At 47.5% G+C, this 14,479-nt stretch overlaps 1 protein-coding gene across 1 annotated transcript; it reads right to left on the bottom strand.

Moving 5' to 3' along the window:
- Window positions 1–10,454: 10,454 nt before the first annotated feature.
- LOC116887068 (60S ribosomal protein L35a-like) lies at window positions 10,455–10,791 on the bottom strand. The gene has a single exon (XM_032888573.1). The coding sequence runs from the start codon at window positions 10,789–10,791 to the stop codon at window positions 10,459–10,461; it is 333 nt and encodes a 110-aa protein (XP_032744464.1). The 3' UTR covers window positions 10,455–10,458.
- Window positions 10,792–14,479: the final 3,688 nt, after the last annotated feature.

Below are 14,479 nucleotides of genomic sequence, written 5' to 3'. Positions count from 1 at the left end.
CACCACAGCTTGAGGAACTATACTGAAGGGCTGCACCATCAGGAGAGTTGTGAGCCATTGGTCCATGGAAAACCAGTCTTATGCTCCCGCTGTCCTTCGGTGGGGCCACTGAATTCTCCCCAGAGGGATGCGAAAACTTGGATGAAATGCTGCAAACCAGAGGAGCACCCCTGACCTCGGTGCCCCAGTGTTTAATCAAGGGTTGTCACATAGGAATTTGTGTCATTCAGCCCAACCCAGCACCACCCACAGAAGTCGGTGACTCGGCCGTCTAATGCTTCAGGCACGGGAAAGGCCTTCACCCTTCAGGAGATCCCACAGGCACCAGGGTTGTTTTCCAGAAACTGATCAAGGGCTAGGTCATCTGGAGGAAGCAAAGATCCAACCCCTCCCCACCCCGCAACCCTCCCCCCTCCCAGGTCACTTTTCACTCATCACATCCAATTGCACGGTTTTGGAATTGTTTTTAATCAGAGATTTGAGCATGTCCTAAGTTAGATTTCGAAACCTCAAAAAACTGTGAAGTGACAGTGGTTCCTAATTTTCAACTTTTTTTTTTCTTTTCTTTTTTTCAGAGCTGGGGACCAAACACAGGGCCTTGCGCTTCCTAGGCAAGCGCTCTACCACTGAGCTAAATCCCCAACCCCGACTTTTTCTTATTTTTTAAGCTTATGATAGATGACAAAACTGTTCTTTAGGTCAGGTGGTGGTGTCACACGCCTGCCGGGCAGTGGACTGTGCCACCAGACAGAAAACTTGGTAAGGTTGAACAGATTCACAAGCCCTGGTAAATCTTGTATCTGAGAATGTTAGGTGTTCATCTACCTCAGACCAGGTTCCTGTCCTGGAGCATGTGATCACAACAACCCACTTGAGGACTGTGACAATCAAGCAGGTAGGGGCAACACCTAAAGTCCCTTCACATGCAGATGAGGCATCCCTAATGTCTCAGACCAAGCCAATAGAAAGCAGCCGCCATTAGACCCCCAACCCACCCCAAAATGTAAATAAAGAGCACAGGAATAAAGAGCTCCAGGAGTTCTTTCATCAAAGGTGAGAGCCTCTCATCAAGTTGAAACACTTTGGGGAAGAGAATTCTCTCTGGAAGCTTTCCTTGATGGGAGCTGCTCTGGCCTACTGCAGTCACTTCCATTGTGGTGACCTGACCTTGTCTCCTAGCCACCAGCTGTGCCCTGCCTTCAGGCTGTGCTGTGCCCAGTCAGCCTGTCACCTGCCACTGACTCCTCCAGAGCCTTATTCATCTCCCCCTCCCCTTTGGAGAGTGCAGCTCTTCTGCCCCTGAAAATCCCCACAGATAACCCAGACCAGCTGGGGTACCTTTAATCCCCAGTACTGGAGGGGGGCCGGGGTGGGGGTGGGGGTGGGCAGAGGCCGGCAGATCTCTCTGAGTTTGAAGCCAGCCTGGTCTACAGAGCAAGTTCCAGAACAGCCAGGGCTATGCCCTGTCTCAAAGGAAAAAAAAAAACAACAGACAAACAACAAAATCCTCCAAAACTGTTCTGTGGACAGTCCACCCGCTCTGGAATGAAACAGTGGAGGGCAGCTCTGTCCTGCCTCTTCACCACACTCTGTTGAAGCTGACAACAAACAGAGGCTTGCTTTGGTTTAAGCAAAGTCTTCCCAACTTGTCAAAATTCCAGCAAAGTATCGCACCACATTCAAAAGGCAGACAGGCATGCTCTTACAGACTATAAAGTAACAGAAGAGACGTCTGTAGTTAATTAAATTCTATTGTACTTCTACCGCAAAGCAGGAGGAGGAGGAGGAGGAAGAGGAGGAGGAGGAGGAGGAAGAGGAGGAGGAGGAGGAGGGGAGGAGGGGAGGAGGAGGGGGAGGAGAAGAAGAAGAAGAAGAAGAAGAAGAAGAAGAAGAAGAAGAAGAAGAAGAAGAAGAAGAAGAAGAAATCCGAAAAGATTAAACCCAGTATTAGCAATATCTTTGAAAGCTGAACTTTTTGTTGCTGTTGTTATTTTGAGACGGTATTTCTCTTTGTAGCCCTGGCTGACCTGGAACTCTCTGTGTGAACCACCAAGCCCAGCTTGAAATGCCAGTGACTTACATTAGCTTACAAACTGTTGCAGGGGACCCTCCAGCCGGTCTGTCTGCTGTGTGTCAGAGCTGTAACCCTGTGCTCATGATCATGACAAAAGCCTCCCAGAAGCAGGCTTTGAGTCAAACCAAAATGCTAAAGTGACTATCACTGGACTCAGGATGTTTCTAGAGGGAGCCATCCTGTACTACTTAAATATATTATCCTCAGCCGTGGCGGGTCTCTAGGAGTTGAACAGGCCAGTGTGCCTCTGGCTCATTCATGGCCCACTCAGTAGAAAGCTGTGTCCTCATTAATGGAAACTGGGATTCCAGAACAAAGCAAGCACTGTAGCCAAATAACTAGAGAAACTGGGCCAAGTTAAACTGCAGGTCCCATAACTGCACGAATGTCCACGGCCTTGTTTTTTGACCTCCACATAATAATAGATGGGGCCCAGAAACACACAGATCACATAAACAGATACCCAACAAGTTTTCCAATGTTCAAGGAGCAAGGGGTAGAGACGAACACTTGTAACTCTGATAGTCTGGAGGCTGAAGCAGGCGAGACGCCAGTTTGAAGCCAGCTTGGGCCGCCATTGTAAGTTCAAATTTAGCAAGATGCTACCTTTAGTTTGTTTTGAAACAAGGTCTCTCTGTGTAGCCCTGGCTAGCCTGGAACTCACTCTGTGGACCAACGTGGCCTTGAACTTGTAGAGTTCAAGGGTACCTTCCTGTGCCTCCCCAGTGCTGGGACTAAAGGTGTGTGCCACCACACTTAGCCCCACAAATTAATTACTGAATTAATGAATGAATAAAATTCAGTGGGAGGCTGAGAATGCGGCTCAGTTCGTAGAGTGAACGTCCTACATGCAACCAGAACCCAAGCTCTGGGTTTGACCCACCCTGGCCTCTCCCAGCCCTGGCATCATATAAACACAGGGTGGTGATGTATAGTCCCCAGAACGTGAGAGATAGAGACAGGAAGATCGGAAGTCCAAAGTTATCCTTGCATAAGACTCTCTCTCTCTCTCTCTCCCTCTCTCTCTCTCTCTCTCTCTCACACACACACATACCACCACCACCACCAACAGCAACAACAACAACGACAACAACAACAAACCCTTCATAACTAAACAATTGCCCAGTAAAGCAAAATAGACCTTTCCACATAGAGGATGGGCAAACTTGAGGAAGGCTTATGCTATCCAATGGCTAAATTTGAACAGGTCCTCATTTCAGATGGGAAGACTGCAGACAAGCTCATACTCTTAGGAGGGAATATACCCAAAAGCCAATAACTTCATCGAATAGGTGGATATTACTTTTACACACACACACACACACACACACACACACACACACACACACACACACACACACACACGTCTAGAGCTAGGCACTGATGCTGCCACAGAACTCCATGAGAGGCTTGGACCTCCTGTGTCTCGGCTTTGCCAGGCTTAAGAGAAAATTCTTCTTTTCAAATTCACCTCCCCATGACCTCCTGGCTATATTATCTAAGGTCCCAGGCAAGAAGGGAACAGCAAGGCGGAAGGGTCAATGCCTCCAGTGCCTGCTTTCGGAGGCCTCGGGCAGATCTCCCCTAAAGGCCTGTCTGCAGCTCTGCCTGTTGCCTCTTGGAGAGAAGTCACACTTTGGCCCCTGAGCTGCTTCTGAGGCCTCTGATCTCCCCTCTCTGTGGTGAGTTGACCTCTGAGTCCTCCTCATTAACTAGAGTGGATGTGTTCATCGGGAACCTCCAGTTCCCCTCTCCCTCATTCTGTGTGTGTCTTTTCTGACCATCGCCAGCGCCCAAGGCTCTTGAGGGAGCCGTCATTCTTGTTAGCTGCAGCCCTGGAGCCTACTCTCCCCACACATGCTCCCAAGGGGTCTTAAGTCCTGGGATGGCAGACACCGGGGGCAGATAGACAGGAGTTAGTGATTCTCCTAACTCTGCTGTGCAGCACAACAAACCCTTTCTAAACTTAAACTCTCAAGCTACCCTTTGGGATCAGCCCTAGAGAACTCTCAGCGGGATTTTGTCTTCCATTACATGGCAGTTTGCTTGCCTTCCCCAAAGCCCCCACTACCATCCCTAAGGAGCATTCGCTTTAGATTCCTCACCAAGAATCCTCACTTCAGCACCTGCCTTTAAGCTGCCGGCCTTCTTGCTGTCCCTTGAGTAAGTGACACTTGTGGGGTCTTTGCAATGGCTTCCCCAGATGCCCATGTGAGGCTCATCTTTGTTCCGGTCTTTGCTCAAACATCACTTCACCGGTGAGGATTCCCTAATAGCATTGCCTGGGATGGATTCATCCTCTGGCCTCTGTTCCTTGACTGCACTTACCACTGCTTACCAGAATGTAATGTAGCCCGCTTATTACCTTCCTGCCCACCAGAGCGGGCATTCAGAGGCTAAAGCCTTTGTCTCCTTTATCCTCCTCCCCTGTACACCCTGCACTGGGGTTGGTGTCTAGCGAATAGTATTGGAGACTCTAGTTTGTTTTACCGAGGAAAAATAGCCTTTTTAGATTCTGTAAGCCATGTATAGAGACACCCAAATTGAGTCAGGACCTCCAAAAACCTCATGGTCTCAGGGAGGATCAGACTCTTCAAGCAGGTACTTTTGTGTCACTGAGGCAGAAAACTAAAGTGTCTTCAGCCAGTAAATAGCTAGGGACATTGACAGATGCCCTTTGTCTCAGAGGAAAGCCACAGGTAGGGCTTAAGCTAAGGGAGGGGCAGATGGAGAGTAGCCAAGGCCCGGTGGTAACATAGGTGAGGTCAAGAGGGAAAAGCCAGAGGCTGGGAGGTCAGCTAGGGGCTCCCTTACCAACCCTCACTCACTTGCCTTACGAGTGCCAAGTGCTGACCTGAGCTCTTGGCACCAGAGGGTGCTCTAACCTAGGACACAAGCATCTCCCAGACACTCTCGGACTCCTGCTTCTAGCTGGTCATAATTACCAGTTTAGTATGCCTCCCCGGAGACCTGAACAAACCAGGCAGCTTCTTGGGCTCTCTCTGCTCTAAGAGGAAGCAGAGAATACCCTTGGAAACTCTTTAGGGGCCAGGAGAGGGAATGGGGGAGCCAACAGGAACTCAGCGCACAGGCCCTTGGGCAATCTTTGTACAGATTTGCATGGGCTCAGCTGAATCTCGTTTTCTATGTAATAACCACTGAGGCGTGGAGTTCTTGGAGCTGGGCAGATGGGTGCAGTGGGAGGCACAGGAGACTGATGGTTGCCAGTGGGTTTCAAAGTGAGTTTCTGGAGCCAGCAGCATCGGGGATCCTTAAGAGTATGAGAGAAATACAGACCCAGAACCCAGTCTTATCTACTGATCTGGGGGTAAGGGTGGGCTGGGGCCTCACAGTGATGTACACGCAGGAGAGATTGTGAGCCACTGGTTCAAAACCTCATGTATCGAGAGCTGCAACAGGATCTTCCAAGGCCCGTGGAGCAGAACAAAGGCCAGGGAAAGTTTCCTAGGAACCAACAAAGAGGCAAGAGATGGGTCTTCAAGCTTAGAAGATATAGTTCGGGGTTGGGGATTTAGCTCAGTGGTGAGCGCTTGCCTAGGAAGCGCAAGGCCCTGGGTTGGTCCCCAGCTCCAAAAAAAAAAAAGAACCAAAAAAAAAAAAAAAAAAAAAAAAAAAAAGAAGATATAGTTCCAAGATGGAGCGGGGGGTTTAGATCCTGGCAAACACCAGCTCCAGAGGTCCTCACAAAACAAAAGGCTTAGCCTTCCTCCTGCCAGCTCTGGACTTTTCTCTAGGCAGCTCTCTGGCTTTGAAAGCTGTCTTCCAAACAAGCTGTTCATAATTAATAATTCATTCATTTCCACTACTTATTAATCAATACCCGTGGAGCTCCAATCAGAGTTTTTGATTAGCACGGGATGTCCAGACTTCCTACTCTGAATTAATAATGACAGTCACTACTAGCTTCTCTGGCCTATCGGGCTCACTGCCAAGCACTCCATGTGGACAAGTTGTTCCAGTGACCACCATAAATGGGGTGCTCTTATGGCCCTCATTGTACTGAAGAAACTTTCACCAAAAGAGGCTAAGTCCGTTCCCTAAAAGCACATCTTCAGATGGTGTCTACCCTCCGCCAGTCCTCCCTGCCAACATACATGAGCCACATGCTGTCCTGTGTCCCAGGAATGATGGAATTCTGGCCTCAGAGATACCCAGCCTACCATCCCCTGAGCAAATGCTAGCTTCATTCCATGCATTTAGAAATACTGAAATAGCTCCTGGTACATGTTTCTATCTTGGGAGTTCCCTAGAGTTCTGGGGCTCCAGGTCTGAACCACTGAACTGGTACAGCCTTCTCTCTGCACCCCTCCCCAACCGGCTGTACACGTAGGAGAGTGGAAACCTGAAGAGGGGTGGCATAGTAGGAACAGCCCCCTAAAGGCCTCCCTCAAAGCATCCTGACACCGCAGTCCTCGAGCCATCATCCCTGCCTCTCCCCTTTCTGCTCTCTCCTCTGCCTTCTTGCTTCTTGCCTTTTCAAGTATTCACTGAGCTCCTGCTCTGTGCCAGACCCCTTGTGCTGGGGACAGAAGAACACAGGACGTCCTCACGGTATGATCGCTGTCTCTTGTTATCTCCACCACGAAGCAAATTCCAGCAGATGTCAGCAGCAACACTAACCAGGATGAAATATGGGATCATGGAGTCCCCAGCACCCACCTCCCCTGCACCCATCTTTCCCCGTACCCACTTCCCCTCTGCATCTATCTCCCCATAGGAAGACTCTGGCCCCCATAGTCCTTCTCTTCCTCAAATAAATACTCTAATAAGGAGGCTGGAGGGATGGCTCAATGGTTCTGAGCACTTGCTGCTCTTCCATAGGACTGGGGTTCAAGTCCCAACACCCACATAGTATCTAATAGCTATCGATAACTCCAGTCTTACGGGATCCAATGTCCCCTTTTGGCCTTCACGGGCACCAGGCAAGCAATGGTACACAGATGACATGCATGTAAACAAGTCACCCATACATAAGGCAGGAGGTGGTGTCACACGCTTTTAATTCTACCAGTCAGAGGTCAGGAAAAGGCAGCTCTCTGAGTTTGAGGCCAGCCTGGTCTACAGAGCAAGTTCCAGAACAGCCAGGGCTACACGGAAAAACCCCGTCTCAATGAATAAATAAATGCCCACAAACCACACATATAGAATAAATTAATTAAAGGAGAAAGAGACCGTCTGGTAAGCTGATGTGCTGAATCTACCCTTTCTCCTGCCAGCTCTTTGCTAACTATTGCTAGCCAGCTTTCTGTCTTCCTTGAATCAATTTCCTAGCCAGGTTCTCCATCAGCCCAGTGGGCAAGCTCACTTAGTCTATGCTTGTGTTCATAAACTAGTTTTCCTGGAGGTCGTGTGTGTGTGTGTGTGTGTGTGTGTGTGTGTGTGTGTGTGTGTGTGCCTGTGTTTGTTTCTTACAAAGGCCAGAAGATGGCCTTGGGGTCCCTGCTCTGTTTCTCTCTGCACTCACTATTCCTTCGGGCAGGATCTCTCACTCAGCTTGGAACTTACTGATGGCCATCAAGCTTTAGCAATCCTCTTGCCTGTGCCCCACCCCAGCCCCGCTAATGCTGGGGTTCAGGAGCACACAGCCACTTTATGCTTTTATTCCCACATGAGTGCTGGGACCCTGACTCGGGACCTTACACTTGCACAGCAGTTATAGTTACCTGCTGGGCCATCTCTCCAGACCCCTGTTATCACCTTCAGAATGAGGTCAGAATGTCTCCTCACAGTGAGCTGCATCTCTCTGACCCATGCCTGTTCGTTCATTCAGTGACTCTTTACTGTTAAGCTGCCCTGACTCGGGGCCATGTGGGATCTGAAGAGGCATGGCTCTGCCTCACGTGCTGAATTCAGAAATTAACTCTCAAGGCTACTCTGAGTTCCAAGTATCCCACGTTCCAGGAACAATTCCCCATCACTCCCTGGAGCTCTTCTGCAATCCATGTTCAGATCCAGTCGCTCTTGGATTTCCTTCATCTATGGGTTGACCAATGCCAGGGATAGCAGCCAAAAGAAGATGAATTTTAAATAAACCTGACTTCAACTCCAACAGTGTTGGAGAGACCCTTGTCTGTCTCATCTTGTTCCCATCAGATTAGAGAAATTCAAAGCAAAAAGAACTTCAGGAAACAGAAAAACCGAGAAGGCTAACATTTAGAAGTTCTCTGAATTCCAGCAGCAAAGGGCAGCCAGATGTGTAGCCTTGGTCGTGTGGCAAAATGTCTCCAGGTCCCATTCCACGGGCACAGATTAAACAGCTAGGTGTGGCACCAGGAGCATCTCTTACAGACCATTTTATTTGAACCTCAAAAGGTTCTTGCCAGGTTTTATTATTCCTCCTTGCTTATACACAAGAGCCAAGATGCCAAGAGGAAAGTGTGGTGCCCAAAGGCATTCATTTAGAAGGTGCAGAGCTGGCAAGCAGTAAGGATCTCCAATCCCTCACCGTCCCCTCCCTACAGGTGTTTGTGTGTGAACTACCAGCCCTGCCATGGATTAGGGGACCTTGCTGCATTCTGGGCATGTTTGAACCACTATGAGGCTGGAGAAATGGTTCAGTTTTAAAGAACACTTACTGCTCTTACAGAGACCTGGGTTCAGTTCCCAGCAACTACGTGGTGGCTCACAACCGTCTGTAACTCCAGTCCTAGGAGATCTGATGTCCTCTGCAGGCGCATGGTGCGCAGACATACTACATAAACAAGAACAAAAATTAGATATACACATCTGGTGCTTTAAGCTGTTAAAATAGTGAGGTTGTTTTTCCTGATACAAAAGAATGAAAAATATCTTTTCATTTAATAGGAGCTTGATTCCCAGGCTGTGATGTGCTCACAAGTGCAGTTCTGTAGACAGATGTATCAACTGAGGAGATGTGCCTCAGGTTTTAATCAACGACACACACACACACACACACACACACACACACACACACACACACACACACACACGAGAGAGAGAGAGAGAGAGAGAGAGAGAGAGAGAGAGAGAGAGAGAGAGAGGAAAATTGGAAGGAACTTGTTTGTTGGTAAAACAAGGTATTGAATGGAAGTGAGAAGGATTGAGAAAGATAATGGGGGTGAAAATTACCAAAATACATTATATACATTATATACACATACAAATTGGTCAAAGAATTAAAAAGACGTGTCTTTATCTAACCAATCAAATAGTGATTGAGGAAGATTATATGCCGACGGGTTCTAGAAGTTCGAAATGACTAACTTTGGACATAACCTTCTCTAAGGGACACATATGGCTTAATAAACTATGACAAAGAGGAAGGTGAGAATAGCAAAGATGAGATCCGGAACAGTGGTCGCTCGTGTGGAGGATGGAAGGGCTGATCATCCACAGGGCACGGGGGGGGGCACAGTAGGGCCCCCCCATACTTTCGAGCACCTACAAAGATGCTTTAATTTCTTTACAATAAGAAGGAAAGAATAAACTTTTAGATTAAAGGATATGTTTTAATCTATAAATACATATTTTGCATAACACTGATTAAGTACTATGATATAAATATACCTACACACACACACACATATTTGTTAGTGTGGGTGTGTACACACAATGGCAGAAAAGTCTTATAAAGGTGAAAGGGTCTGGTATTCATAAAATCAAAATAGGGGGCTGGAAAGATGGTTCAGTTGTTAAAGAACACTGGCTGCTCTTCCATGGGACTACTGTTCGATTTCCAGCACCCACATGGTGGATCACAACTGTCTGGAATGCCAGGCCCAGGGAATCCGACACCCTCTTCTGGCCTCCATAGGAACTGCATGGTCATGGTGTAGGCAAATACCCATACAGAGAGAGAGAGAGGAGAGAGAGAGAGAGAGAGAGAGAGAGAGAGAGAGAGAGAGAGAGAGAGAGAGCAGACAGACAGAGACAGAGATAGACACAGAGACACAGAGACAGACACAGACACACAGAGATAGAGACACAGAGACACAGAGACAGAAACAGACAGAGAGACAGAAAGAGAGACAGAAAGAAAGAAATGGAAGGAAGGAAAGAAGGAAAGTAGGAAGGAATGAAGGAAATTAAATAAAAATGTGGTATTGGAGATAGAGAACAGACACAGGATGTAGAAATTTGTAGTCAGTACTTGCATGGTATGGTTATGATCAAGGTTCTAGCTTTGGTTGAGGGGTATGTTACAAACAATAGCCACAGGGTAGATATGCAGACTGTACCATAAAACACCCGTCATGCTGATGTGGTTGTGTCTACCTTCAGCTGGGTCCTATGGCCACACACTTTCAGACCAGATTCTGTGTCTGAAATGGTTGCAAAAATTCTTCACCAAATTTACTTTTTTTTTTTTCAAATCTACTTTTATTTATTTACTCTCCATTAGTTTAAATCCGGGATGGGTACAGCATCACACGGATTCTGTGTCCAATGGCCTTTGCAGGAAGGTTGCTTTGGAATTTGGCATGAACCATGCCACTGTTTCCATGGGCCCGAGTTACTTTTGCCCAGATCACTCTGGTTTTGTTTGGTTCGCCTCCAGGAGTCACTGTATTGTTTTTTGCTTTGCACACATAAGCACACCTCTTGCCTAAGTAGAACTCAGTTTCACCTCGGGCATAAACACCTTCAATTTTAAGAAGAGCCGCGTGCTCTCTTTGGTTCCGGAGGCCTCGCTTGTAGCCAGCAAAAATGGCCTTGCACCACAGCCTTCCAGGCATACTTGCTTTTTTAGAAGTCCTATTCCCAGCAGGCCTCCAAAGGCGCCAAGATGGCGGAAAGAGACCAAATTTACTTTAAAAAGTAGTTTACCCTACAAATGACTGTCATATTTTTGCAACCATGAAAGTGATTAAGACAACTAAGGTTTTTCTCCAAGACTCCAACAGCACTCCCCTTTCTGCTATAAATGAATAAAATCGCTTGAAACAATATAAGCGAATGTTAAGTTCAATGAAGTATTTCAAAATACTAATAAATGAAGTGCATATTTGAGAAACATTCATTGTTAGAGAAGTCAGCCTTCAGCTACCTTAGGTACAATCCGTTGGAAGAACAGAGCTCCCAGGCAGACCCAAGTAGTGTGGAAGCCGGGGGTTTATATGATTTTGAGGGTCGAGTGGTGCTTTGAGAAAAGGATTTCAGAGGGGGAGTGGTGGTCTGTGCCACCCAGGAGGCCAAAGCAGGGGGATTGTGAGTTGGAGACCAGCATAGCTTATAGCAAAAATCTAAATCTTATTACACACACACACACACACACACACACACACACGCACACACACACACACACACGAAGAAAGGAAGGAAGGAAGGAAGGGGGGGACTTTATGTTTCTAGAGAAGAAACTATATCTTCTTTACAGCAGTTTATTCAAAATATTTTTCTGGCTAATTTTTGGAAAGTTTCTCCTCCTTTCACAACATTCTATTGGTCATATTGTATTGTATAAAAGAAGGAAAAGGGGGAGGGAAGGAAAGAGGGAGAGAAGGGGCTTCAAAAATATCTCCTCCTTCCCCAAGGTCTTCAGTCTCCTGTCTGTCTTTGCTATAGATCTGGCAGTTATGGCCACTAGAGAGTCAAGAGTTCAGTTCCACCTTAACAACTCTGGGCTTGGCCATTGCCTTACTCTGGGCAATGGAATTGAGCAGAAGGGATAGCTTGTGCCTAGGTGTTAGCCTCTACCTATTAGGTACACTGCTCCCCGCAGGACACTGCATAACACTTGGAGAAGAGCCATCCAGTGACCTGGCCCTGATAACCTAATGCTGCCGCTCCCACCCCAACACACACACACACACACACACACACACACCTACACAGACCACACACACACACACACACACACACACACACACATATACACACACACAGACCACACACACACACACACACACCTACACAGACCACACACAGACCCACACAGACCCACACAGACCCCCACACACACACACACACACACACACACACACAGACCCACACAGACCCCTCCCACACACACACACACACACACCACTCACACACACACACACACACACACACACTCACACACACACACACACTCACACACACACACACTCACACACACACACACTACACAGCACACACACTCACACACACACACACACACACACATACTCACACACACACACACACACACAGACCCACACAGACCCCTCACACACACACACACACAGAGACCCACACCGACCCACACAGACCTCTCCCACACATACCCTACTGTAGCCTACTGGGCTGGATCTGCAGCTTTATGCAAATCCTCCACTGTGGTTAGGGGTTAGGAGCCCCTGTGCCCTGGGGCAGTGTGTTAAGGAGTGGAATTGCAGAGTGGGTTGGACCTGTAGATCTATGCAAATCCTTCACTGTGGTTAGAGATTAAGAGTCCCTGTACCCTGGGGCAGTGTGTTACACAGCAGTATTGTGCAAAACGTGAAGACCTGTGAGCAAAGAGGGAATAAATCACAAGGGGATAAAACACATTTTCTAACAGTTGACCAATATGGTAACCATGATGGGCTTTAGAGAATGCAGTGTCTTCTGGTTAACTGCTTGTCTGTTTTGCCTCTTTGGTTTCTTACATTTTTTACTCCTTTGTCATTTATTTCCTCTTCATCTATGGCAATTTTGTAATTTTTTATTTCTGAAGACAGAAGAGACAGCTCTGCCTTCTCTACAGGGTAACTTTTTTTCCTTGGTATTTTCCAGAAGTTTCTTCTAGCTTCATGGCACATTCTGGTCATGCTGCAAAATAGTTAGGGTTGCCGTTGATGTTGGGAAAACCTCTAAGCTGCTTCCAGGACATTCCCAGTGCCGTTGAATGACTAAGCCTGAATCCTTTTACTGAGCTTATTATCCAGTTTCTCAGCAGCGGCCTTCTGAAGTTCTGTATCTGTGCCGCCTTAAGAATTCGGCAATTTGCGTAAACTAGAAAGGAAAAATTTGTTTTACCAATGTCAATGTGCCTTTTACTAAGGGACCCTGAGGCTCCGAGTACTTGTTTTCAAATGTACCATTCCCTTTTTTCCTGATGTGTATGTGTGTACATGTGTGTTCACGTGTGTGCCAGTGCATTTGGCAGCCAAGGGACAGCCTTGAATGTCAGCCTCAGGAACAGTGCCCACCTTCGTTGAGCCAGGCCTCTCTGGCCTGGAGAGCACCCTGGTGGCTATACTGAGTGGTCAGCAAACTCCGGTTATCCTCCTGGTCTTTGCCTCCCCAGAGTCAGGATTATGACACAGACCACACGAGTGTCTCACATGGGTGCTGGGGATTGACGTGGGACCCCACGCTCCTGCAGCAAGCACTTCCCCCACCGAGCTGTCCCCAGCCCTCCGGCACTCACAGCGAGCTTCAGCCACCAGGCTGCAAGAGATGTTTTCAATGCCATTTGCTTTTCTTTACCTCACTTGATTTCTCTGGGTTTCACTGTTCATCTCTATGGGTTTATTTCATATTCTGCTGCCTTAAATTTTTTATGTCAAATATTTAACAGAGAAACACAAAAATAGAAAGGTGGAGTCAATGAGTTGGATCAACAGGTAAAAGTTATTGCTACTCAAGATGACCTGAGTTTGATCCCCAGGACCCAGGGTGAAAGGAAAGAGCTGACTCCTAAAGATGGCCTCTGACCACCACAACACACACACACACATACACACACACACACACACACACACACACACACACACACACACACACACACACACACACGCACGACGCAAGCGACGCACGCACGCATACATACACTTTGCACCAATCACCAATCGATACTCCTTCAGAGGACCACTCAGAACAGAGCCGCCCTATCACTGTCCAGTTTAGACTCTTTCATGGTTTCCTAAACCCATCGGCTCTCAAATTTCATGCTGACACATTTGCTGCCTGTGTCTTCCAGAAAAAGCCGAAGGCCTTGGATTCACACCACTATTGAGCCCCCAAGACTGGGAAATCTTGGTTTATTTTTGCACGGATGGATGAATCTCCTGAGAGGCACGCACAGATGTCTGGACTGTGACTTCTGTCAACTGTCTTGCTGCCTGCCAGGACAGCAAGAAGGGCAGTGTAGGAGTCCGCTGTAGGCTTTATTTCCTTTGTACCAAAGCTGGTCTCTGCTTGAATCTCTTCTTTACAAAAAAAAAGAACTAACCGTCCTCCACGCCAACCCTTTTTGATGTGTCTCAGGTGATATGTGCCCCTTCCCCCAACTCAAAATCTCTGTTCAACCTATAATTACCTCGCCTACTTTTGCATCCTTAATATAGTATGATCTGACTCTCTGTTATTTTTACTTCCCTTAAATGATTAACCCCATCTGCAACCTCAGGCTCAGCATGTCCCAAACGGAAGACAGCACACTGCTGTGTGGAGCAACTGCCACTGCGAGACTCGACT

Source organism: Rattus rattus, chromosome 1, assembly GCF_011064425.1.
Source record: "Rattus rattus isolate New Zealand chromosome 1, Rrattus_CSIRO_v1, whole genome shotgun sequence".
NCBI lineage: Eukaryota > Metazoa > Chordata > Mammalia > Rodentia > Muridae > Rattus > Rattus rattus.
This window is presented reverse-complemented; position numbering and strand designations above follow the sequence as displayed.